Source organism: Xenopus laevis, chromosome 8L, assembly GCF_017654675.1.
Source record: "Xenopus laevis strain J_2021 chromosome 8L, Xenopus_laevis_v10.1, whole genome shotgun sequence".
Lineage (NCBI taxonomy): Eukaryota > Metazoa > Chordata > Amphibia > Anura > Pipidae > Xenopus > Xenopus laevis.
The window spans coordinates 4,296,668-4,324,034 of NC_054385.1; the positions used below are offsets into that span (position 1 = coordinate 4,296,668).

The 27,367-nt window shown below is 44.5% G+C and overlaps 1 protein-coding gene across 1 annotated transcript in view; it reads right to left on the bottom strand.

The window, feature by feature from the left end:
- notch1.L (notch 1 receptor L homeolog) overlaps positions 1–27,367 on the bottom strand; it is a 51,859-nt gene that overhangs the window by 2,593 nt on the left and 21,899 nt on the right. Inside the window, exons 3-33 of the mRNA XM_018229488.2 lie at positions 25,208–25,476; positions 24,356–24,688; positions 19,254–19,376; positions 17,806–18,039; positions 16,681–16,836; positions 16,412–16,597; positions 16,196–16,309; positions 14,970–15,083; positions 13,895–14,128; positions 12,829–12,939; positions 12,039–12,231; positions 11,563–11,708; positions 10,838–10,951; positions 9,230–9,349; positions 8,280–8,432; positions 7,954–8,182; positions 7,554–7,755; positions 7,249–7,402; positions 6,948–7,132; positions 6,729–6,861; positions 6,366–6,623; positions 6,168–6,280; positions 5,417–5,985; positions 3,554–3,970; positions 3,325–3,476; positions 2,607–2,823; positions 2,403–2,493; positions 2,137–2,305; positions 954–1,252; positions 604–751; positions 407–504 (exon numbers count right to left, since the gene is read on the bottom strand). Of these exons, the coding sequence (XP_018084977.1) occupies positions 407–504; positions 604–751; positions 954–1,252; positions 2,137–2,305; positions 2,403–2,493; positions 2,607–2,823; positions 3,325–3,476; positions 3,554–3,970; positions 5,417–5,985; positions 6,168–6,280; positions 6,366–6,623; positions 6,729–6,861; positions 6,948–7,132; positions 7,249–7,402; positions 7,554–7,755; positions 7,954–8,182; positions 8,280–8,432; positions 9,230–9,349; positions 10,838–10,951; positions 11,563–11,708; positions 12,039–12,231; positions 12,829–12,939; positions 13,895–14,128; positions 14,970–15,083; positions 16,196–16,309; positions 16,412–16,597; positions 16,681–16,836; positions 17,806–18,039; positions 19,254–19,376; positions 24,356–24,688; positions 25,208–25,476 (6,034 nt within the window). The remainder of the gene's footprint in view (positions 1–406; positions 505–603; positions 752–953; positions 1,253–2,136; positions 2,306–2,402; positions 2,494–2,606; positions 2,824–3,324; positions 3,477–3,553; positions 3,971–5,416; positions 5,986–6,167; positions 6,281–6,365; positions 6,624–6,728; positions 6,862–6,947; positions 7,133–7,248; positions 7,403–7,553; positions 7,756–7,953; positions 8,183–8,279; positions 8,433–9,229; positions 9,350–10,837; positions 10,952–11,562; positions 11,709–12,038; positions 12,232–12,828; positions 12,940–13,894; positions 14,129–14,969; positions 15,084–16,195; positions 16,310–16,411; positions 16,598–16,680; positions 16,837–17,805; positions 18,040–19,253; positions 19,377–24,355; positions 24,689–25,207; positions 25,477–27,367) is intronic.

The following is a 27,367-nucleotide window of genomic DNA, read 5'->3' on the forward strand; positions in this document are numbered from 1 at the left end:
CCTTATAATACATGAGTGATACTCAGAGTTCCCTGTATAACTCAGCCTGCAGCCTTGTGCCTTTATATGGTCACAGAACAACCCCTCAGTGACTTCTAATATCCTTATCATTTACAGTAGGAGGTACATTATCCCTTATAATACATGAGTGATACTCAGAGTTCCCTTTGTAACTCAGCCTGCAGCCTTGTGTCTTTTATATGGTCACAGAACAACCCCTCAGTGACTTCTAATATCCTTATCATTTACAGTAGGGGGTACATTATCCCTTATAATACATGAGTGATACTCAGAGTTCCCTGTATAACTCAGCCTGCAGCCTTGTGCCTTTATATGGGCACAGAACCCCTCAGTGACTTTACATGTTATATTAGGCTGTACATTATTTACTAGGATAAGTACTTACCTTGTTGTTCTGCATGTCCTTATTTGCACTATTCTTGAGAAGCACAGTTGCAGCATCAACGTTATTCACAGCCGCTGCCCAATGCAAAGCAGATTTTCCTGTGTATACAAAGATAGCAGAGAGTCAGGGAGGCTCCTTTTGGCACAAGGCAGATCTATATTACAATGAACACAGTTTATAATAGAGATGAAACTTACCAAATTCATCAACAGCATTGACATCTGCATGAGCGTTGATAAGCTCCTCCACCATCCCTTCCACAGCCAGCCGAGCGGCCAGGATCAGGGGGGTAGTGCCATCGACCATGCGGGCGTCCAAGTCTGTCGCTCGGTTCCGAATGAGAATCTGAGAAAAGGAAATCCTTGTTAAAGGGGAAACAAAGCAGCAAGTAAACTTGGATCTGCTCTTGTTACAGACCTATAAAACTTAAAGGGATTCAGTCTTTTCAGTCACATGACTTGGGGCAGCTGGAAAACTGACAATATGATTAGCCACATGTCAGATTTCAAAATCATATGCATAGGAGAGAGTAGCGGGACAGCCATACCTGGAATACACCCTGAGCATCAGCCGCCACCGCTGCATGGAGAGGAGTCCGGCCCATGTTGTCCTGGACATTAGCGTCTGCGCTTGACTCCAAGAGGCGCTTGGCTGCGTCAGCACGAGCGTATCTCGCGGCAAGGTGAAGCGCCGTCTCACCAGTGCGGTCGGTTTGGTTATGCAGTTGGGCACCCTGGCCGATGAAGTCGGAAATCATGTTGGCAGAAGCATCCTCTTCCTCTTCATTGTTTCCAGTCTCTAATCCGCCTCCGCTGCAAGCGGCGATCATAAGTGGGGTGAAGCCATCTGCAAGGAACAGAAACCAGCGGTTGGCTAATGGTACCAATCATTCACCCTAATGTTAAAGGGATTCTGTCATGATTTTTATGGCTTAAAAATCTATTTAAAATGTTATCCTCGAACCAACAAATTTTTTTTTTAGCTGTAATATTGATGTGGAGGCAGTCATCTCAGTGTGTTGCGTCTGATCCTTTAAGAAGGAGGCAGGATGGAACTGCTTTGAGACAGCCATTGTTTCTTCCCTTCCCACTGTATTATACCACGACTTGGGTCATGCTCCCTAGCCCTTCTGATATTGTTCCCTATCCCCACCTAGTGGCAGACATGAGAATAGCACCCAAGCAGGAAACAAGCAGGGGGTTTCTGCTTTCGTGCTATTCTCGTGTCTACCACTAGGTGGGGACAGGGAACAATTTTAGCAATGCAAACAAATCCTTCAGCAGAGGTGTCAGCTGCCCATTGTTCTGCTGATGGGCTGCTGGGGGGGGGGTGATATCACTCCAACTTGCAGTACAGCAGTAAAGAGTGACTGAAGTTTCTCAGAGCTCAAGTCACATGAACGAAGGGCTCCTGGGAAACTAACAATATGTCTAGCCCCATGCAAAACTTCAAAAATTAAGTATAAAAAAAATTAGTTTGATCCTTTATTCCTTTAAAAAAAGGATTTCAGTGCAGAATTCTGCTGGAGCAGCTCTGTTAACTGGCGTTTTCCTGCGACAACAGCTTACTTTCTTTTCTGGTTTGGCATTTCAAATGTTATCTGTTACCAGGTGCCATTATCCTTAGCAACCAGGCAGTGATTTGAATGAGATCTTTTCACCTTAGCTGGATGCAAATTAGACTTGTAGGCTTTTCTTGACTATTTATAAAGAACACTGCTTTCAACCTACCAGGGCCGCGGACATTGACGTCCATGCAGTCAGCATCAATCTCTCCTTGCGGCGGTGTTGGGGCCATGGATGAAATGCGCAGGTCGGCAGCATCAAGGTGCTGCTGTGTCCACTGCCGGTGGTCCATTTGGTCATCAACAAGTTCCGGGAGCATGACTTGCTCTTCAAACTAGAACACAACAGCAGGAAAGGTGTTAGGTAACCACATGGAAATATGGCGTCTTCTAGTAGAATATGGTTGAGTAATGAACAGCCAAGACACTTACCCTGAACCTCTTGTTTTCCAGGGTCTCTTCATCTCCCCATTCATTCTGATTGTCATCCATAAAAGAGACATCAGTCATGTTCTTGAGGGGTCTGTAACGTAAGAAACCAGCGTTAGGAACAAATGAAGCATGGCTAATATAAAGTCAATATCATCGATGCTGCAGGTAACTCAACGAGAGCACTGCAAATACTCTATCACTTACTTTAAGCCAACTGAATCCTCCCCGAGGGGCTCTCGCCGTTTCTTTTTGCTGGGCTCTTTAGGAATGAAGCCCTCGGGGAACCAAAGCTGTCCGTGTTCGCGCCGACGCTTCTTATTCACGATGACCACCATGAAGACGAAGATGATTAATAACGGAATGACCAACATGGAGAGCATGGGATAGAGAGAAGAGGGCTTGGGGGTCTCCACGACCTCACCTGCGGAGGGAAAAGAGCACAACTCGGTTAATTCACAAGGTACAACTGGACTGGCATCCAGCAACAGAATGAGGCGCGGCTCGTTAATGAGAGCCAACGAGAATCCTCTAAAAGGAGGGGGAAATAAAAGGGGTCATTTTACACTATTAATCAGAATTGCAAAATTCTCCGGGAAGTATCCAGAGACCTGCTGATTTACTTTCTTTAAGGCAAAGGATTAATAAACTTTGCATCCTGGCGCTTACGATTGAGCCGTTAAGACAGAGGGGTTTAGGGGGATTTTGAAGATACAATCTCCGACGCCGTGCGTATATTATTGATCACATTCTGTCTTCTCTCTTTTTTCTTAATGATTTTGATATCAAACCCCAAATGAAGTTAGGTGTGCGTGAGTGTTGGGGAGGGGAAGGGGATAATGTTTATTTATAAAGTTAAACAGGATACAATCAAGGTTGCCATAAGCACGTGAAGAGAAGGGTTATGGGAGGTCAAGGCACTTACTTTTCACAGCCTCAATCTTATAGGGGAGGTTGTCCAGGTTCCCAAGGGAGGCCAAAGCTCCAAGGAAAGCGGCAACATCTGTAGCGCTGTTGAAACACTGGGAGGAGGATTTGTAGCACTGACGGTTGTCTATTTCCAAGTATACGATCGACCTGCGAGAAAAATTGGCTTATTATTTTTGCTCCTTCTAGCATCCCAGGGATGCTATATGCCCAGAAAGTTCTCTTACCCCCTAATTTCCATCTGGTCCAACTCCCTGCGACGCCTTCCTGGTAAAATGGATTCTTTCACTGTGCTGAAGATGGCTGAAGGAGCGTCCGACCAGTAATCAGCCGACCTCTTAATGTGATGTTTTTTAAGTTCTTCCGCATTGCCATAGTAAGGGTAGATCTTGAATTCCCCGTTGTTGTCCTTCTTGAACACCACGTTTGTGTGGAGCACTCGGCTCAGCTCACGGAGGAAATTGACGGAGTTGTTCTTAAGCTTTTCAGGAGACATGAGGATGACCAACATCAGGGTGCCTTCAGCTAGGTTCTCTGGCATGTTGGCGCAGTCCAGGCCATCCCATTCACACTCAGCATTGTTACAGCCTTGGTCGCAGTGGCCATCTTGAAAGTGATCCTTGCAATACTGGTCATACAATGGGCTGCATACAAAAAGATATAGAGTTATAGGTTTGGATCATGTATTCAGCCTATAGAAAAAATAAGTATAGTAAAGATCGGGGATCCTTAAACTATGGGCCAGGACACAAAATGGTTTCTCATGCTGCATTGGGAGGGTCTCCTGGATCACTTTAAGGGGCAGATGTATGAAGGGTCGAATATCGAGGGTTAATTAACCCTCGATATTCGACAAGGAACTAAAATCCTTCGACTTCGAATATCGAAGTCGAAGGATTTAGCGCAAATCCTACGATCGAACGATCGAAGGATTATTCCTTCGATCGAACGAACGATTAAATCCTTAGAATCGAACGATTCGAAGGATTTTAATCCAACGATCGAAGGAATATCCTTCAATCAAAAAAACTTAGGCAAGCCTATGGGGACCTTCCCCATAGGCTAACATTGACTTCAGTAGCTTTAAGCTGCCGAAGTAGGGGGTCGAAGTTTTTTTTAAAGAGGCAGTACTTCGACTATCGAATGGTCGAATAGTCGAACGATTTTTAGTTCGAATCGTTCGATTCGTAGTCGTAGTCGAAGGTCGAAGTAGCCCATTCGATGGTCGAAGTAGCCCAAAAAACACTTCGAAATTCGAAGTTTTTTTAATTCGAATCCTTCACTCGAGCTTCATGAATCGGCCCCTAATACTTAATCCTTCTACAGAAAGTAAAATGAGGTGCATAATGGATTCTAAAGCAGTGATTGGGTCATAAAGCCTATTCCCTTATATAATATGGGACCCTCCATGTAAAGGTAGTATAGATAGATCAAGTTACAACGTTGAATGAGAAACTGGACGGTCTGACCTGCAAGAGGAGTTAATTAATCTAGAACACCCAAGCATTCCCTTTTAAAGGGGAAGGAAACCTAGTCGGCGCAAACCCCCCACCCCCCCACCCGTTTGTTGCCCACCCTCCCTCCTCCCCCTGGCCTACCCGTCCCGCTGGGCAAATGCGCCTAACTTGTTACTTACCCTTCTGCGCAGGTCCAGTCCACGGAGTTCTCAGACGACATCTTCTTCCACGCGATCTTCTTCCTGCTTTGAACGGCGCATGCGCAGTAGGGATCATTTCGCCGGTACGATCTACTGCGCATGCGCGTGACTTTTGGCGCATGCTCAGTAGATCCGTACCGGCGAAATGATCCTACTGCGCATGTGCCAAAACGCCGTTCATAGCAGGAAGAAGATCGCGTGGAAGAAGATGTCGTCTGAGAACTCCCTGGACTGGACCTGCGCAGAAGGGTAAATAACAAGTTAGGGGCATTTGCCCAGCGGGACGGGTAGGCCAGGGGGGAGGAGGGAGGGTGGGCAACATATGGGTGGGGGGGTGGGGGTTTGCGCCGACTAGGTTTCCTTCCCCTTTAAGGAGGTACAGATCACCATCTATTTCTGTTTGCAAGGTCTCCTTATAAGCTCTTCAACTTACTTGCACTGAACCTCGACTTTCTGGCAGTCGAACCCGTCGTACAGACACCCGGTGTTGTTGCACTGAGAATCGCATTTGCCATCGTTGAAGTATTTCCAACACTGCAGCGACTGGGTGCAGTTCTTCCATGGGTCGTTGAAGTTGAGCGAGCAGTCTCCGCCATCCCATCCGCAAGCGTGGTTGTTGCAGTTGGCGTTGCAGACCTTGTTGTCGGCCAGCTCGGCGCACTGCTCGTTTTCACAGATATCTTCGTTATCAGGGGGGATAATATTCTTGCCCAGTCCTCCGGGAAAGCCGTAATCCAAGATATGGCAGAAGAGCCCGTTAAAGTTCTTGGGGCAGAAGCATTGGAAGAAAGGTTCCTCGGCTAAGAACTGGCAGGTTCCTCCATTGTAACAAGGGTGGGAAGCACAAGGACTAATAACAGGGTACTGACATGTGGCGCCAGTAAAGCCTTCGGAGCACACGCATTTGGAACTCTTCAGCACCGAAATGCAAGTGCCGCCATTGTGGCAGCGAAGGTTACCGCAGGTTCGTGAATCATACTCGCAAGTGGCTCCGTCAAACCCCTGCAAAAGAATGTTTGATTACTTTCTGTAGGTTCAGTTACATACAAAACCACTGATTTATGTAACTAGCTGAAAACGATATTGCTAATGTGATGGAAAATAAATGTATTAGAATTTAAATGCAGTGTTATTCTATAAGAAAGGGGCATCCCAGGCTAATACAATGGATAAGATCTACTTACAGGAGGGCATTTGCAGATAAAGCCACGCTCTGTATTGCTGGCGACGGCACATGTTCCTCCATTTCGGCAGGGCAATCCCTTGCAACCGTCCACAACAGAGTCACAGCGCCTTCCTGAAAAAGCAATTATCAGCTTTAGGGAATCCATAAGAACTCAATAGAGAACTTTGGGTCAAGCAGACCAGTAATGAGCCAATACCTGTGAATCCCTGCCGGCACTCGCAGCGGTAATCATTCACCAGCTGGATGCAGTTCTGGGTCCCACGGGAGTCACAGGGATTAGATAGGCACTCGTTCACGTCGCCTTCACAGCGTTCCCCTACAAAGCCTGGAGGGCAGATGCAGTTATAGCCTCCCACGCGGTCTATACATTTGCCATTGTTGAAGCACTTGGGTTCCAAGCTGAAGGAGTCGTAGAAGGGAGTGCAGTCATCCACGTTGATTTCACAGTGAACGCCTGGAAAATACAGTTTTTAAGCATTAAGTAAAGTTATTCGTCTGCTCTTGGGTATGTGCTCTATGCACCCAAGTATAAGCCAAGCAGAATGTGATTTGTTCATACCTTGAGTTCCTCTGGGGCAGGAGCATTTGTAGGTGTTAATGAGATCAATACAAGTTCCTCCATTCTGGCACGGATGGGACAAACACTCATTGATTTCTTCTGAGCAGTTAACTCCGTGGTAGCCGGCAACACACTGAAACGATAAGAAAACTGACAAATTCAAATAACAGAACACAGAAAGAACTTTATTTTTGTAACGGCACAGGAACGGGCACCTACCTCGCACGAGTAGCCGCCCAGGTAATCTGTGCACGTGGCACCGTTCTGGCAGGGATTCGGCGAGCATTCATCCACCTGTTCCTCGCAGTAACTGCCCATGTAGCCAGCCTGACAGCGGCAGAAATGCGTGTTTCCAGTGTCCACGCACATGCCAGAATTGCGACACAGATGAGCGATATCCACACCTGCAGGAATAGGAGAGAGACTTTGTAGTTCTGTGGAACTCTCCCTTTTAGTATCTGTCAGTGTATGTATGTGTGCGTAACATTAGCCAGCACAGGCTTAGAGATCTTAACCTTACCTTGCTGCTTAGCGGCAACCTCGCAGGAGACACTGGGGACATCACAGTAAACACCAGTCCAGCCGCTCTTGCACTCACAACGATAAAAGTTGTTGGTCTGCCAGCACTTTCCTCCATTCTTACAAGGAGAAGAGTCGCACCAACGCACCAAGTTCTGGGAAAATATTATAACACAGACACTTTGATTATATGCGGCTCAGACTAAGGCTACTTATCTGCAGGCCATCCGTATTCTAACAATACTGTTGATCTGAAATCTCTCAGGGCTTGCAACTCACTGACACACACAAGACAGGTTTTCTTACCTGGCAGTTGAGCCCTGTGTATCCTTGTGGACAGGTGCACTTGTACGCCCCATAACTGTCCTGGCAGGTGCCTCCGTTCAGACAAGGTTTGGAGTCGCATTCGTTGATATCATGTTGGCAGTAGTTTCCGGTAAATCCAGGAGGACACTGGCATGTAAATGTATTGATCCCATCGATGCAGGTGCCGCCATTAAAGCATGAGCTGCAAAGAAAGATGGAGGAGCATCATCAATGAAAGGCCTGACTCATTTATAATGTAAGTGTGCACAATAAATTCAGTTCAAATGTATCACAGCAGTGCCATAACTCCTATAAATAATTAGAAAATGCAGTATAAAAGTGGCACCTTCAGTGGAGCAAATAGAGAAGGCGCTAAGACATAATCAGCTGTTTAAAATACCTCTCGGTGCAGTCAGGGGTGTTATTTTCGCAGTGGATGCCACTAAATCCAGGCTGGCAGGTGCACGTGTAGCTGTTTACACAATCCGTACAGTTGGCTCCATTTTTGCACGGGTTACTGGCGCACTCATTGATGTCCTCTTCGCACTTTGGCCCCCGGAACCCGGCCGGGCAGTTACAGAAAAACGTGTTGATGCCGTCAGAACAGGATCCTCCATTGTGACAAGGGTCTAAAGGGATTGGAAATTGAAAACAGATCAGTCGATCTATAAACGAAACCTGCCCGGTATTTTTGTTCTACGTATACGCAACTCATTAGAAACTCACTTGGTTGGCAGTCATCAATGTCTGTCTCGCAGTTGCGCCCGGTGTAACCAGGTTTGCAGTTGCACTTGTAACTGCCGTTGGTGTTCTGGCACGTTGCTCCGTTCCGGCAAGGGCGATTGACGCATTCATTCATGTCGATCTCACACGTTTGCCCTGCGCAAAGAAAGACAAGACAAGAGCTTATTTAAAGGGAATTAGTTAATAGTGCTGCTCCAGCAGAATTCTGCACTGAAATCCATTTCTCAAAAGAGCAAACAGATTTTTTTATATTCAATTTTGAAATCTGACATGGTGCTAGACATATTGTCAATTTCCCAGCTGCCCCAAGTCATGTGACTTGTGCTCTGATTAACTTCAATCACTCTTTACTGCTGTACTGCAAGTTGGAGTGATATCACCCCCCTCCCTTTTCCGCCACCCCAGCAGCCAAACAAAAGAACAATGGGAAGGTAACCAGATAGCAGCTCCCTAACACAAGATAACAGCTGCCTGGTAGATCTAAGAACAACACTCAATAGTAAAAACCCATGTCCCACTGAGACACATTCAGTTACATTGAGAAGGAAAAACAGCAGCCTGCCAGAAAGCATTTCTCTCCTAAAGTGCAGGCACAAGTTACATGACCAGGGGCAGCTGGGAAACTGACAATATGTCTAGCCCCATGTCAGATTTCAAAATTGAATATAAAAAAATCTGTTTGCTCTTTTGAGAAATGGATTTCAGTGCAGAATTCTGCTGGAGTAGCTCTATTAACTGATGCGTTTTGAAAAAAACATGTTTTCCGATGACAGGATCCCTTTAATATCACTCATGAGGTCAAAATATAATGAAGAACAACCTGTTGGCTTTCAAATATTAATCTATGGCAGACATGTTGTTGTGGGGGATTCATCCCACATGGATTATCAGAAGGTTCTAAAGTGGCTACGACTGCTGGATGATGGTCTTACCTTGCCAACCGGGTGGACATTCGCAAGAGAAGGTTTCATAATCTTCCGATTCCTTACACCTGCCGCCATTTTTACAAGGACTGCCTGCGCACGGCGCCAAAACGGCCTCACAAATGGCCCCTTAAAAAGGAAAACAGAGGTGTTGAAAGGGAAGCACCAAATTTAGCACAATCGTGTTATTTTGGTCTTTTCTTCATGGTTCAGTTGAACTCTGCTTTGAGCCTAAAAGTGAAACCTTTCCACATTCAGCTCTGTCAACAGGTTAAACCACATTTATAAACAACTGGATGGACAAGGGTTTAGCAGGCTGAGACTATCTACAGCTACATTATACTAATAAGCATGGGCTGCCCCTGTCTCCCCATTAGAGTCCTGTCTCCTAACTCCCAGCATCCTCTGAAAGGCCTGAGCTGCCATTCACAACAGCTGAAAGGACATACCTTGTAACATTTATTATCTCTGGCTGTCTCAAGCTTCATACCTCCCAACATTTTGGAAGTAAAAAGAGGGACAAAAATTTTTTTTCCGTATGTAGCGTAGCAATTTTTTGACCACACCCCTTTCTGTGGCCACACCCCTAATTACCATGTTTGTTTTACACAATTTGGCAGGTTATGAAAGTTTGAAAATATTTCTCCTTATCTAAACTGTGTTTTTGTGTCTCAAAATTGTTACAAAGTATCTTATTTGCACCTGTTAGCTGTTCTGGGCTCTCTGCTAAAAGCCAATTAAGTGAGAAACTTTGTTTCTTTTTCTGGCTGTTCAGTGCAGAGAAAAGAGGGACTTTCCAGTACAAATCAGGGACTGCGGGTTGAGCTGTCAGAAGAGGGACTGTCCCTCTGAAAAAGGGACAGTTGGGAGGTATGAAGCTTTACAAGGTTGGAGACGTCTACCTGACAAAATGTGTTGAGCATTCCTAGAAAATGAAGCAGCGCATTGTTTGCATACTTGCATAGACGGCACAACTGGTTATAGTAACATCAAGTTCAAACGTTTGTGCGAGAAAATAAAAAGCGACTCACTATTTAGAAAAAAATAAAAATCCTACATTTCCTGTTTACACCTATGGACATGTATATACATATATTAGTTCCTAGCTGGCCAGGGGTGCGTGTTTTAGGATCTCGATCCCCCCAACACTACCACTCCTATCTGCTACCATGGAGATTTAACCAGGGAGGAAATTCCGGCATCATTTCCTGCCATTGTTTGGACTGCCATGTAAATGTCAGGGAAAACTCAGGAAGTTGTTAGGCAATCGTCCTAATCCCAGTGAAATAAACCCGGGGGCCCCGTTCCGTTGCAATAAACCTGCGCAGAGTGGGTCTCCAATCACCTTTTTCTTAGAAAGCCAAACAATTTGGCTATTGATGTTGGAAAAGAAAGTGGAAAGATAAGATCCCTGTATTTTTCTTTTCTTGTTGTTGCTTCTCGGTCACTGAAACAATATGCACGAATCCCATAAAAACATTCCTTTAGTCTCTCATATCTGACTTTTTTTTAATTAAAAATAATGTTGGCGGGATCTCTCTCTCTATACTGTACTGTCTAAGTGAAGCAATATGGTCGCTCCCTATGTACATAGAAAGTACTGCAGTCCCCTCTTACCTGTATAAGGCAACATGCAGTTGCATTTGTAGCCAGCTACATCATCGATACACGTTCCATGATTCAAGCAGGGGTTGGAGGCACATTCGTTGATGTTAGTTTGGCAGTTTGGCCCTGCAAGGAACAGACAAAAGCAAAAAGTGGCCAGTCAGTTTGACAGCAAATTTCCAAACCTCCCATATAATTGTGCAACCAACCACTACGCTTCATATAACCCCCACTAGACCCTACTAATACACTCAATATTATTGCCCTACTATATTTGCATGCATTACCGTATATACTCGAGTATAAGCCGAGTTTTTCAGCCCCCAAAATATGCTGAAAAACTGTACCTCGGCTTATACTCGGGTCAAGCGCAAAAACGGTCGCCGGCGCCTAAGAATATTCGCCGGCGCCTAAGAATATTTGCCGGCGCCTAAGAATAGTCATCCAAAAACGAGATTGAAACTTACCAGAAGCTGCTGCATTTCTCACCCTCGGCTTATACTCGAGTCAATAAGTTTTCCCAGTTTTTGGAGGTAAAATTAGGTACCTCGGCTTATACTCAGGACGGCTTATACTCGAGTATATACGGTACTTTCTATTTTGTTAGTATGCCCCACCACTACACTTCATCATTTATACAAAACTTGGTATATCCCACCGCTACAATTGATATTACTCCCACCATTAAACTACTGTACACGGGACACCACTTCTATAAGAGGGTCTCGGAGACTGACCACTAAATCCTGCTTTGCAGGTGCAGATGTAGGCCCCTGTCATGTCTTTGCAGGTACCGCCATTCATACACGGGTTGGAGTCGCATTCGTTGTTGTTGATGTCACAATTGCTACCGCTCCATCCTGCCTCACAGTCACATTTGTACCTACGAAATTGAAATCGAAAAACATGTTGATTAACAGTAAACGGATTAGTCATCTTCCTCATTTATCCAACAAGGGGGTACTTTATTTATTATAATACACAGGTTTCAGTGAGTAATGTGGCAAAAACTGATGACATCACTAGTAACCGTTTATAAGGATATAATATATTCATGGCTTTTGTGTATTATATATATCTATATATATATCTATATATATATATATATATATATATATATATATATATATATATATATATATTTCAACATTCGAAGAAAAATTATTTTCGGTGGCTAGAAACCGAATCCTTAATTTATTGTAAATTGCCTTACCCATTGACTCCATCATGGCACGTCCCGTGGATACACGGATTGCTGTTGCATTCGTTCACTTCAGACAGGCACATGTGGTCATGGTACCCATCTGGGCACACACATGTGAAGCCATTGATCTTGTCTTTGCATGTCCCACCATTGCGGCACGGATTGCTGACACATTCGTTAATGTTAATATTGCACATCTTGCCTAAGAAAGAAAAGGGGTTTCGATTTAATAATTTTGCTTGATTTCCATCAGCTGTTAGAGTCCCAGTTATTTATAGGTGTGTTGTCTTATTACCCACAATTCCTATTCTGTTTTCAGGTGCCCATAATATATGAGTAGAAGGTAGGAAAAATGGAGGACCCTGTTGAAGACCAGACTACTTTTCCCTATACTAATAAAGGGCAAGTAATTCCTTGTAAGCAAATTGAATTCCACTGCGAATAGGATAATTGATGCATTGGTTGGAGAATGGGCTGCATAAAACAGTTCTACTATGTTCTATCCAAGGAGGGCATTAACCTACCATCTATCTATAGGCAGAGAAACTGGATACTCCTGGTATCCGATGCTTGAAATCATGCAAAACTCTGCCCTTACATACGAGTGAGCAAGCACGGCAAAGCCTACTCACTAACCCTTAACTAATTGGAGTTGGCCAACTGTACAGTTAGCTAAAAACCCTTAAAACCCTGAAAACTGAGCCTGGTTCAGCCGAAAGCATTTAGAATAAAGTCAGCTGCAGCGAGACTCTCACTCGCATATAAACAGGGAGGTGCTTCCGTAAATTGCCCTTCTTACCTGTGTAGCCAGGCTCGCAGGTGCACTCGTAGCCATCAATCTTGTCAATGCATTTTCCATAATCGCACGGGTTACTGGCGCAGTCGTCTAGATTGGTTTCGCAATTCACACCTGCAAAGAGAAAAAAAAACGGAGATTAGGGGGTAAATTTATCAAAGAGTGAAGTTCCGCCACTAGAGTGAAATTCCGCAGCTCTCAATTCATTTCTATGGGATTTTGAAAGGCGTATTTATCAATGGGTAAAAGGGAAAGTTCACCCTTTGATAAATACGCCTATTAAAATCCCATAGAAATGAATGGAGAGTGGCGGAATTTCACTCTAGCGGCGGAACTTCACTATTAACTTCACTCTTTGATAAATATACCCCTTGGACTCTCACCATTATTTAAACGGATTCTGTCATGATTTTTATGATGTTTTTATTTCAAAATTAAACTGTTTACACTGCAAATAAATCACTCAACAATATTTAATTTAATTCCTGAACCAGCAAGTGTATTTAGTTGTAATATTGGTGTGTAGGTGCATCTCAGGTCATTTTGCCTGGTCATGTGATTTCAGAAAGAGCCAGCACTTTAGGATGGAACTGCTTTCTGGCAGGCTGTTGTTTCTCCTACTCAATGTAACTAATGTGTCTCAGTGGGACCTGGATTTTACTATTAAGTGCTGTTCTTAGATCTACCAGGCAGCTGTTATCTTGTGTTAGGGAGCTGTTATCTGGTTACCTTCCCATTGTTCTGTTGTTAGGCTGCTGGGGGGGGGGAAAGGGAGGGGGTGATATCACTCCAGTACAGCAGTAAAAAGTGACTGAAGTTTATCAGAGCACAAGTCACATGACTGGGGGAAACTGACAATATGTCTAGCCCCATGTCAGATTTATTTCAAAATAAATATAAAATAATCTTTTGTAAAATGGATTTCAGTGCAGAATTCTGCTGGAGCAGCACTATTAACTGATGAGTTTTGAAAAAAAAAATCGTTTTTTTCCCATAACAGTATCCCTTTAAGCTGCCCATGAGAACAAGGCGCCTAAAATGAAACCAATGTATTAAAGCCGACACCTACCCGTGGTTCCTTTCGGACAAGTGCATATGTAGCCGTTCTCTCGGTCTGTACACTGACCCCCGTATTGGCACGGCGCACTTATGCACTCGTTGATGTCCTTGTCACACAGACGTCCCATGTACCCAGGCAGGCACAGGCACGTGAAGGTGGCAATTCCGTCTTTGCAGGTGCCGTAGTGGCACGGATCGGGGACGCATTCATTGATGTCTTGTTCACAGTGGCGCCCGGTGAAACCTGCCAAGGGGAAGAGATTGTTTGGAGATTAGTGTAATGGAAAAATTAAAAACAAACAGGACCACTAAGAAGAAACTCAACAGGAAGAGGTCAATTTTAGCACCGGGCATATACCATGATGTTTAAATTACCTTCCTTTAAAGCGATATTTGTGGGGTTGGCTTCACAGATATGTGGCTACTGCCAGACACCCATGATAGAGAAAATCATTAGTAACCACAGGCACGAAGAACGTTGCCCGTTTCTCATGCCAGTTCACCGATTTATCGTGCCGTGCACTTGCTCTTTGCAGAATCCTCTTCATCCCCACATCAAACAACACACAATAGTTACAGATATACAGGGCGAGCTTGGAGAAGGGAGGGGGGGTCAGATTTAAGGAGGACAAAGTAAAACACTGGCTATGGTTAATGGACATAACAGCTTTTCATGGCTGGCTGGCACTCACAGAAGCCTGATTAGAGTTTTTCAGCAGTAATCTCTGTGGAAGGCCAAGCTCACAATGGAGTCATTGTCTCCCGGGAAGGCTCATGTCATCATTTCACTGAGCCTACTGCTTGCATTTCACTCTGAGCAATCACCGATAAAAAAAAAAAAAAAATTCCCGCGTTTTTAAGCCCCCCTTCCCTTGCTGCTCCGGAGAATTAAAGGGATAAGTGGACAAAGGAGAAAGGGAAGGGGGGACTGTGGAATATATTAAATGCCGGTAAGAAGCGGCTGCACATGATTTAGACGGAGGTCTCCATATTGGAGTTTTAGAAGTTAGATGCAGTCCTCTGATGTTACTCTGCACATAGGATATCCCTGCTCGAAACAAGATATTAGAATACAACGATGTTACCTTCTGTACATTGGCAGGTGTAAGAATTTGGGCCATCCAAGCATTTGGCTCCATTTTTGCACGGAGTGCTGGTACACTCGTCGACATCTTGCTGGCAGAGAATTCCTTTGAAGCCTAGTAAGAGACAAGCCAGGGTTTAAGGGTGATTACTCTCGCTTTCTACCAGTAAGCGGCCGGCAAAGGATCATGGGAAGGAAAATTCGAAATCTTTTTTTATTCCTACTGCATGGCTTAAAACAGTGTTCTAGCCCAGCCCTGCTTTTCCTAGTTTAATCATGGGAGCGGATGATAAAACAGAGATAACCACAGTTAACCTTTTTTTAAAATCCACCCATCGGGGTAGCCTTCTGTTGAGCTCATAATAAGCGCCGCGCCTCTATTGTTGTTCCTTCTGAATTTCCATTAGGTGGCTGGAATGAAGATTCTTTTGTCAGGGGAGCAGCAAAGAAAAGAAGCCTCTTTCCTGCAGGATTCCCAAGCACAAGAGCATGGGCATATTGTTTAGAGAAGCAGCTGCCTGTCGAGAGCTTGTCTCAAGGATTGGCCCTGTCTGTGCCAAGGTGCCTTTTCAAGATGAGTACGTGCCCCCAGCAGGCACGAAACGCGTTAGGCCTTCCCCTGTATTGTCCTAATATATGTATTTGAACTTTTAAGCACTTTTTGATTTATTGTTATTGAAAAAACTGTTGTACTGTACAGACTGGGGTGAACTGTGAGTGTTTTTTCGTTTCTTTATTATCCCTATTTTTGCTTTACTACTGCTCTTATATTCATTATGTTGTGGTAGTGCTAAAAATGGACTTTTTGCACCTTTCCCTTTCTTTGCCTTTTCAAGATGGGTCAGTCTACCTAAGCCTGAATCAAAACTCGCCTTGTGCAAAACCTAAGGAATGAAATACAAAGAGGAAGGAATTTTCTCTCCCTTGGGGGTAAATGCTAAGCCCCATCTAAAGGTGTACAGGAAGGAAATGTAAAATAATAGCTTTGGCCCCAAAGAAAACCCTACAATTTCAAGTCAGCTGACTTTTCTTGCCTTTCTATGCCTATGATTAGGTCCCAGGGGGTATGAAACGCGTAAGGCGGAATACCATGTGACCTGTATAACGATCTTTTTAACATGATTTTTTGAATAAAGACTATACTTTTTTAGTATAACATGGAGTTTTTTGGATAACTTTAGCCGACTTTTCTTGCCCTGGAATTAGGATAATTTGCTGCTTCCTTACCTGGGGGACACTCGCAGTGGAACTCGTTGATTTTATCGATGCACTTGCCATTATGTAGGCAGGGGCTGCTGGCACATTCATTGATGTTGGTTTCACAGTAAAGGCCTTCGTAACCTGCACAAGAAGAGAACATATTAGTTATAAACAAATAAGGTCCTGCCCAGAGGAGCCGACATTCTACCGGTAAGCACCAATCAGCAGAAGGGATATACAGACCTGGCATACATATACACTGGAACTCTCCAATCTGGTCCAGGCATGTGGCATCATTTTGGCATGGGTTGGAGAGACATTCGTTGACGTCAATCTCACAGCGGGGTCCTGCATATCCCTGAGGGCAATTGCACTGGAAGGAACCGAGGGTGTTGGTACATCTCCCACCATGCTCACACGGATTGGCACCTGCAGTGATAAAAGAGAATAATTAGATCACCTCCGAGGAACTTTAGCACTTTGGGGCAGCATAAGAGAGAAGCGTAGCTCACCCAGAGAACACTCATCCACATCGTTGTTGCAAGCCGGGCCGGTGTACCCCGGTGGGCAAGTGCAGATGGCTTTCCCATTGACTGGGTTGGTGTCACAGTTGGAGCCCTCGTTGCAGGGATTGCTGATACAGGCATTATCCAGGTGACAAAGGAGACCTGAAAAAGAATGGAGAGATATAGGTGCCACTTGCCTTATAAAGCCCTATAATAGGAAGTCTTTCTTGCATCTGACTGGCAATACACATAGAGATCACCAAACAAGCAGGTCTCTCCCCAATATGCCCAACTTGAAGTGGGCACAGATATTGGGCTGATCTGATTGTGGGTCCTAGCGCTCAATGATTGGATAATAATTAAAGGAATACGGGGCGGTCGGATCGTGGGACCGAATCAGCAAACAGATCCAACGGGATTTTTAGCCCTGTCCGATTGACACCTGGCCGACTTTCAGCCAGATATTGACCGGGGAAGCCCATCTAGGGCCCTATACGTGGGCCAATAAACTGCCGTCTTGGTCTGTCGGCAGCTTTTATTGGCCTGTGTATGGCCTCCTTAAAGGATAAGTAAACATTAAAAATAAGTGAATGTAAAATTGATGAGGGGGCTATTCTAAGAACTTTTGCAATGTACATTCATTACTTTGTTGTTTAATTACAAGATACTACGGGATACATGAACTGTTAATAATAATGAATTAATTTTGTTCCAACAGCACCACCTGCTGGTCAGTTTCTGACCACCAAGTAGTCAATGAAGTTGTCAGGAGAAAGAGGCTGCTCTGAGGTTCTTCTGCTTAGGAAAACAATTAGAAACCTTTCACAAATCTTTCCTAAGCAGAAAAACATCAGAGCAGCCTCTTTCTTTTTCTTGACAACTTCCTTGACTACTTGGTGGTCAGACTGGTGGGAAACTGACCAGCAGGTGGCGCTGTTGGAACAAAATGAATTCATGTTAACAGTACATGTATATATCATAATATCTTGGAATTAAAAATAAATACATAATGAAAGTAAATTACAAAAGTGCTTAGAATAGCCCCCTCATCAATTTTACATTCACTTGTTTTCAAGGTTTACTTATCCTTCATATCTTATGGTTATTACATAGAGGGAGGTATAGGTTTACCTGTCCGGCCGTGTGGGCACTCGCAGTAAAAAGACGCCACGCGATCGTGACAGGTGGCACCACTATGGCAGGCGGCGTTGGCACAATCGTCGATGTTCTCGCTGCAGTCCTCTCCAGTCCAGCCGTTGACACAAACACAGTTGTATCCACCGTAGGTGTTGTGGCAGGTTCCCCCATTTTGGCAAGCGTTCGGCATCAGTTGGCACTCGTCCACATCCTCTGTGCAGTACTGGCCTAAAGTCAGGTATCGAGGGGGAGAATGAGGGTTTAGTATTAAATAGGGGGCTAGAGAAGAGGACTAGAAATCGGATTTGCAGAGGGTTGGGGGAGGGCAGGGGCCTCTGCTAGTGCTGGAATCCTGACGCATGGCTGCTCCTCATGTATGTGCCTTCCCCCGTGGGACCTATGTTCCCCTGCCTGAGCACTTGGCATCTCCCTATACCAACTTGTTTTTGTTCCGCATGACTGGCAAATGGCTTAGAAAAGAAAGCAAAGAGGTTTTGCTCTGCTCCGAAATCTCCCTTCACTAGACCCCCAGCATAGGCTTAAAGAGACAGTGCAAGCAAAAAGTTTCCTCCAGACAGTCAACCAAAAGGAGTAAGTGCCCCCAACAGGCAGGAAACGCGTTAGGCCTTCATCTGTAAATGCTTTTGAACTTTTAACTATTTTTGGTTGACTTTTTGGAGGAAACTCACAATTTTTGCTTATATTTCATGTACTTGCACCCATAGACTGTGAGTATACCCTCCCCTTTTCACTAAATTCCTTTGCCTTTACTGTTAAACCCTAATTCAATGCGGAAGTGCTTATGTTGGCTCTTTACACCATCATTCTATTGTTAAAGAGTAGGGTTGCACCGAATCCCATTATTTTGGATTCGGCCGAACCCCCGAAAGATACCCAACTGAATCCAAATCCTAATTTGCATATGCAAATTAGGGGTGGGAAGGGGAAAACATTTTTTTACTTGTTTTGTGACAAAAAGTCACACAATTTCCCTCCCCGGCTCTAATTTGCATATGGAAATTAGTATTCATATTTGGTTCGGCCTGGCAGAAGTATTTGGCCGAATCCAAATCCTGCTGAAAAAAAAAGTGAATATGAATCCTGGATTAGGTGCATCCCTATTAAAGAGACAGTGTACCTAAAATTAATCGGATTTGGTTTGGCCTGGCAGAAGTATTCGGCCGAATCCAAATCCTGCTGAAAAATCGGAATATGAATCCTGAATTCGGTGCATCCCTATTAAAGAGACAGTGTACCTAAAATTAATCGGATTTGGTTCGGCCTGGCAGAAGTATTCGGCCGAATCCAAATCCTGCTGGAAAATTGGAATATGAATCCTGGATTCGGTGCATCCCTATTAAAGAGACAGTGTACCTAAAATAAATCTATTTATTTTCCAGTATCCTCACTAATCTCCCAGCATTCTCTGGCCGCCTGCTTACCTGTCCAGTCAGGTGGACACTGGCAATTGTAGGTGTTGACTCCATCCACGCAGGTCCCACCGTTGCGGCACTTGTTACTCGGGCAGTCGTCAATGTTCTCTTCGCAGTTCTGTCCGTTGAAGCCTGTAGGAATGACAAAATGCGGGTTGGTGAGGCCTCTTTGAAAGCCTAGATCCACTTCCTGTTTGTGGGCTGAGCCCTGTCCCTTATCAAGTATATGGATGGTATTAGTGGGCAGCATTAAGCACGAACAAAGAGAGGTAGGGAGTGCCTTACTGTGGCGCGTATAGCGTTACACCGGTGACTTCAGGAAAGCCGACAATAGTTAGCAGCCACAAGGTTGCCGCAGGCTGATCGGTTTCTTGGCCGGCCATGTGCCCCGCAGGTTAATAGAATGTGTATCCACAGCAGATCTATTCAGCAGCAAGATTCAGATCTGTGTATGTTTCCTAGACAAGATCTGGTTACCAGGTTAATAACAGTTGCCTGGATGATTGAATTACCCCAGTCCTACCTCTCCCTGCCGCCAACAAAATACCCACGTCCGGGGTTTTTTTTCCCGAACATAATAGCGGTTTCTTCTCCCGCATTCCTCGCACACAAAGGACGGCAAAGTGAATTCGTTACATTAGGGGCACACTGCGGCCTGGGCTATTAAGTCTGGGAACTCCTAATTGCACGGGCCAATCAAAGGGTTATATGGGGCAGCTCAAAGTGGCTGTAAAAGCTTTATCTGATAGGAATGCTCTGGCGCTGACAAAAGCAAGTCCACAAGACCGACCTGAGGCGGGTTACTCATTAATCGGCGTATTAACTGCCCACGTGATTATATTATAGTATTATTATAGTCTCCTATAGACTCCCGCACAACATACATTTGTCTAAAAGCCGCCACCTTTGCTTTCATCATGGTTTACCCAAGGATTAGCTGGGGCTGCATTAAGCAGACAAAACTGACAGTTTTCTAAGAGTGGGTGGAGCTCAAAACCTTGAGTTTTATTTTACTGGCACAGGAGGGCCAGCTTTCTGACAAAGGAAATTGTATTCCCCATGGGTGACAAACTTCCCACAAATAGCTTTTTTTATGGCTGCCTATACCAAAAACGGTCATTTTGCACAGTTAAGTAATAGGAAGGCAATATAAAGGTATTTCAAGGCATTATGGGTTTAAAGGGGTTGTTCACCTTTAAATGAACTCTTAGGGGCCAATTCACTAACTTCGAGTGAAGGATTCGAAGTAAAAAAACTTCGAATTTCGAAGTGTTTTTTGGGCTACTTCGACCATTGACTACAACTTTGAATCGAAGGATTCGAACTAAAAATCGTTCGACTATTCGACCATTCAAAAGTCGAAGTACTGTCTCTTTAAGAAAAAACTTTGACCCCCTAGTTCGCCATCTAAAACCTACCGAACTCAATGTTAGCCTATGGGGAAGGTCCCCATAGGCTTTCCTAAGTTTTTTTGATCGAAGGATATTCCTTCGATCGTTGGATTAAAATCCTTCAAATCGTTCGATTCAAAGGATTTAATCGTTCGATCGAAGGAATAATCGTTCGATCGAACTATTTGCGCTAAAATCCCTCGACTTCGATATTCGAAGTCGAAGGATTTTAATTCCCAGTCGAATATCGAGGGTTAATTAACCCTCGATATTCGACCCTTGGTGAATCGGCCCCTTTGTATGATGTAGAGGGTGATATTCTGAGACAATTTGCAATTGGTTGTCATTTTTTATCATTTAAGATTTTTGTGTTATGTATCTTTTTTATTCAGCAGCTCTTCAAATGGGACGAGGGTCCTAATTCCCCTAGCGACCCTGCGCTGCTTTGAATAAGAGACTGGACCGTGAATAGGAGAGGACCTTACTAGAAGGATGAGAAGTAAAAAGTAGCAATAAATGTGTCGCGTTACAGAGCATTTGTTTTTAGATGGGGTCAGCGACGCCCATTTGAAAGCTGGAAAGAGCCAGAAGAAAAAGGCAAATCATTTTAAAACTACAGAAAATAAAAAATGAAGACCAATTGACAAGTTGTTATAGAATTAGCCGTTCTAGAACATACTAAAAGTTTACTTAAAGGTGAACCCCCTTTCATCCAACAAAACATCCCATGTGCCACAAGCTAAAGAACAAGGCCAGTCTTAACTACGGGGCCTGATTTGGCCCATTTTGTTGGGTTTCCCAAATCAGGGAATTGGCATGCTTTTCATCAGGGGGAAGCTTTTTCCTTGCGCACACACTGCTTCCTGTCAAGCCTTGAACATAGTTCCTCCCAAAGCCGTTGCAGGTGAAACGTGAGCCGGGGATATTTATCCCACAACAAACAAGGCCACTCAGTCTGTAAAGCGCCAGGTGTTATTGTTTTAAACTGCTGGCACCGTATCCAGCTCTCACTTATCTTCTGAACTGGTTTCAACTGCACGTGGGCGAATGTAAATAGGGCAAGGGACAAGCCCTGGGGCGAGGACTAGAAGTGACTATAAATAAGGGCCCCGCATACAGGACAGAAGCAGGGGGCGGGGACGTCAAAACCCTATTAATATCGTGCTTTTCTAAATGTATTTCCCTCTTGTCATCATTATAAATCAGTAGGGACTTTTTTAATGTCCAGATTTGGATATTGCCGTGTGCAATGGCAACCGACCAATCAGCATCGAGGATACGCCCCATGTGCTAGAACAACCACAGCATGAATATATCAGTGTTTATTTAGTGCAGCCACTAGAGGTGCAGTTTAGGTGCAAGCCACATGGCAGCTCCCGCATGCTGTGATTTTACATTTACTACAGCAGCGGCATCTCAATTTTAAAAAACCCTCAATAAAGGGATTCTGTCATGATTTTTATGATGTAGTTTTTATTTCTAAATGACACTGTTTACACTGCAAATAATTCACTGTACAATATAAAATGTCATTCCTGAACCAGCAAGTGTATTTAGTTGTAATATTGGTGTGTAGGTGCATCTCAGGTCATTTTGCCTGGTCATGTGATTTCAGAAAGAGCCAGCACTTTAGGATGGAACTGCTTTCTGGCAGGCTGTTGTTTCTCCTACTCAATGTAACTGAATGTGTCTCAGTGGGACCTGGATTTTACTATTGAGTGTTGTTCTTAGATCTACCAGGCAGCTGTTATCTTGTGTTAGGGAGCTGTTATCTGGTTACCTTCCCATTGTTCTGTTGTTAGGCTGCTGGGGGGAAAGGGAAGGGGTGATATCACTCTAACTTGCAGTACAGCAGTAAAGAGTGACTGAAGTTTATCAGAGCACAAGTCACATGACTCGGGGCAGCTGGGAAACTGACAATATGTCTAGCCCCATGTCACATTTCAAAATTAAATATAAAAAAATCTGTTTGCTCTTTTGAGAATTTCAGTGCAGAATTCAGCTGGAGCAGCACAATTAACTGATGTATCAGAACATGACAGTATTCCTTTAACTAGCAGTAATAGGGAACGGAGAGGAAGTAACGACTGAACTACTCGCTTCCTCCCCGGGCGACCAATCTGCTCTTACTTCTCTTCCAACGCGTGCAGGTTTCGATTAAAGGGCCCACGCAGCGTGTGGGGTAGGAGGCACCTGCTGGGTAAACTCATAAAAGGCGGCGGCTCTTGCAAGGTTTTCCGATAGGGACGGCCAGCGAGGTTAATTTTTGACCGATTTTTACACTTTTTATGGCCAGGGTATAAAGATAGGCAGAAAAAAAGAAAATGCAGTCAAGGCAGAACCCAGGAGCAAGGGGTGGACTAGACGTTACAGGGTTACAATTCAGCAGAAATGTTTTACCTGCCTCAGAGTGAAGGACTGTCATTCAAAGTGGTTGCTAGGTGCCACCAATATGGCAACGAGTGGCTGCAATGAACAGTATGGCAGCTCCCATCCATCAGTCTAAATGAAATCTATTGGTTTAAGTTTCCACCTTTCTAACCTTTCGCTTGCAGCGTTCGGAGTTTTTTTTTTTTTTTTTAATTCCCGAGGTGAGAGGGAAGAGGAGCTTCCGTTTTGTACCGCGTCACAACTTCCTGTTGTACAATCGCTCTGTGTGTCCTAAAGTCACAATGAAATATTACCATCAAACCCCTTCCCGCTAACAACGTTGGCGTTTTCGCTAAACCTGCCCTGTTTTTTCTCCGTGTCTCCAGGCAGCAGTCGTGTAAGGCTGATACTTATTTTACTACTTTATTATAATAATAATAATAATAATAATAAGCCACCCTTACAATTGCACCCGTATTACAAATACCATAGGACCACAGTGTCATGTGCAGCATTTACTAATGACAAGGGGAGCCCCTCCCCCAGCCTAAACTTATTGATTCTTTCTACCAGGGGCCCCATGTTACACCCCACGCGTCTTAACTTAAGGATTTTGTGCTCTCAGTAATTCTGCAATTCGCCTGGGGCAAAAGTTCACAGTGAATGGGCACATCCTACTATTGTGGGGAAGGCTCGCCATGGAATTGTTGCTTTAATAAACAGGAGACTTCCTGGGAAAGCACAGAAATGCATCCACAGAGCTGACAGATCTAAGTTACAGTCAGTATGGGCCTTACTGTGAGATAACCCATTATGAGAATCAATATGGCAGCTCCCTCCCATATGTATAAATACAAATATACAGAGAAGGAATGTTCTGGGCACACAATAAGCTATACCCTCATACTGTACTGTCTAAGGGAATCAATATGGCACCTCCTCCCATATGTATAAATACAAATATACAGAGAAGGAATGTTCTGGGCACACAATAAGCTATACCCTCATACTGTACTGTCTAAGGGAATCAATATGGCACCTCCTCCCATATGTATAAATACAAATATACAGAGAAGGAATGTTCTGGGCACACAATAAGCTATACCCTCATACTGTACTGTCTAAGGGAATCAATATGGCACCTCCTCCTCCCATATGTATAAATACAAATATACAGAGAAGGAATGTTCTGGGCACACAATAAGCTATACCCTCATACTGTACTGTCTAAGGGAATCAATATGGCACCTCCTCCTCCCATATGTATAAATACAAATATACAGAGAAGGAATGTTCTGGGCAATAAGCTATAAGAATTGCATGCCAGACAACACAAGACTGTGCAGGTACCTGGAAGACAGGTGCACTCATAGGAGGTGTCGTCAGTTTGCCGGCAGGTCCCTCCATTCAGGCACGGCGATGGGTTGCAGGGGACATACGTCTCCTCGCAGTTCCTTCCAGTAAACCTGTTCTGACAGGTGCAGCGGTATGATCCAAACTCATTGATGCACTGGCCGCCATTCTTGCAGGGATTTTGGCTGCACTCATTAATGTCCTGCTTGCAGGTAGCTCCGTGGAACCCAGGGGGACACCTGCAGATATACTGGATCTCAAAGGGCAAACACTTCCCGCCATTGGCACATGGATTGGAGGCACACGGATCTGCCTGCTGGCACGAATCACCTGGAATGAACAAGAGCCAAGAGAAGCAAAGGCTAAAAGTAAGTAAGCTTTATCAGAAAGGTCTATATAAATACACTAGTAAACCCTCAAAGTAATGCTGCTCCTCTGTCAAAAGAAACAGCACATTTCTTTCCTTCTATTGTGTACTCATGGGCTTCTGTATCAGACTTCCTGTTTTCAGCTTAAACCTCCAGGGCTAGGGCTTGAGCATGCTCAGTTTGTTCCTCTCTCCCCCTCCCTCCTCCCCTCCATTTACCCCCTCCCTCCTCCCTTCCCTGCTGTAATCTGAGCCCAGAGCTATGAGTGAGCAGAAAGAGACAGGAAGTGATATCACAACAAGCTAATATGGCAGCTGCTATCCTAAACTAACAGAGAGAGCTTCTAGAGCTGTTATCCAAGTATAGTAAAACATTCTGCAGAATAAATATAATCTTATCGCTTACACTATTGTGGCTATTTGTGACTGTTTCCTTCTCCTTTAAAGAGAGACAGAATGGAACAAATATGGTATGAATGTACCTGTCCATCCCGGGGGACACCTGCACTTGTATTCGGTCACACTGCTGAGGAGCTCACAGGTTCCTCCATTCCGGCACGGGTTGTTGACGCAGGCGTTATCCACGGGAGTCAGACACACTTTGTCGGTGAAACCCACGGGGCAGTGGCAGATGAAGTCTACGGCATTCCCTTGCAGCACAGGCTCACAGGTTCCCAAGTTCATACACTGATTCTTTGTGGCGCAGGGATTGGAGAACTGGCACCTTTCGCCGAAATAATAACTACCGCATCTGGTAAAGGAAAAAGCAAATGTTATTGCACAATTTCAGCACAGCTTGCGCAAAAATAATACATGAAATGATTAATGATTAAAAGGCATTTGTTTATGGAAGTCAGAAATCCCAGAGAGTTAGGCCTCTGTACAGAATCTTAAAGGGGAACTTAACCAATGAAAGACAATATAGGTCTAAATACTTCCCAATATCCATTCATTCCTCATTGTCACTGGGTTTATAGTTCTGTGTAACTGTCATTGTGTCTGTCCTTTTCTCTGCACTGCTGCCTCTGACTCCTGATACAACTTCCCAATATCCATTCATTCCTCATTCTCACTGGGTTTATAGTTCTGTGTAACTGTCATTGTGTCTGTCCCTTTCTCTTCTCTGCACTGCTGCCTCTGACTCCTGATACAACTTCCCAATATCCATTCATTCCTCATTCTCACTGGGTTTATAGTTCTGTGTAACTGTCATTGTGTCTGTCCCTTTCTCTGCACTGCTGCCTCTGACTCCTGATACAACTTCCCAATATCCATTCATTCCTCATTCTCACTGGGTTTATAGTTCTGTGTAACTGTCATTGTGTCTGTCCCTTTCTCTGCACTGCTGGTTCTGACTCCTGATACAACTTCCCAATATCCATTCATTCCTCATTCTCACTGGGTTTAGTTATATATAGTTGGGTGGAGTTCCCCTTTACCTACTGTTTAGTGGGCCAGGGGTACTTTGCTGGATGTAGAAGTCCAGTTCAATAGGGGTGGGCATGCTCTGGGCATTCCTCCACACTAGACCCAATGTAATACACACTTTCATGCCATAAGCCCTTAATGTAATGCATGAGCTCAATGTACAGAGCATGAAATTGCTTCACAGCAGCCCAAGGAGCTTTAACCTCTGGAGGGCACTGAAATAATTGGCAACGGCCTGTCCCAGGATTACCACTTGCTCCCAAGAACTTTCCCTAGCAGAGGGTTAGCCATAAATTAGAGAGATTAGAGGAGATCTCTGGGAGTATGCCGTTCTCTGGCGCAGCCAAATACATGGAGGTTTGGGATCACTGCTTCCGAATCTTCCCAAACCCTAAAGTCAACAGAGCAAAAAACTAAATAAACAAAGAGCGGATACCTCCCTCCCAGGCAATTAACAAGGCACTGCCTCATTATTAATCTCAGGGCATTTCTGCACTCACATACCTGTCCCACTGCCACTTATTATCATCCTTTATTTATATAGAGTCGACATAGTCTGTAGAGCAGTACAGAGATTATAGATCGCTCCTACTCAATAAATACACATATAATGAATCAAAGGTAAAAGATAACAAGAGAAAGCCCTAGAGATGGACAAATGAAAGTCTTTGGGGAGTCTCCCTATGATCGGCATTATGGAACATTCCTGTAGTGTAGAGGCTGCTGTAATGTGGGGAATGTGTGTACCTGGGTGTGTGTCTGGGGGGGGGGGAGGCAGAGATTGTCGCACATCACTAGACACAATTAGACAAACCCAATAAATTATCATCTATCAGAAGAGCCATAGGGGAGTCCAGGCTCAGCCCACCATCTGCCAGCGTGAGCCAAAAGGTTTTCAGTCAGTTGTTTAGGGCTGGGGCTGCCGATGCCCTGGGGGTGGGGGTGTTTACGAATCTGTTATTAGCTTCTCTGGGATATTAGGGACTCACAAAGCTGGGGACAAAAATGACAAAAGGGAGAGACTGACATCTGGGGTCGCGTTGCTTTGTGAGCACATCAAGGGAACTCAGTGACAACTGCCCCATCTGTTAGCAAAGAAGTCCTGGGGTTTTTGTTAGTTTGGATTTCACTCCGAGGGGCCCCAGGGCTGTGAGGCCTCACACCTTCCTACTGTCGACCCCTGGGAGCAACTCACAGGAAACACTGGTGCCATA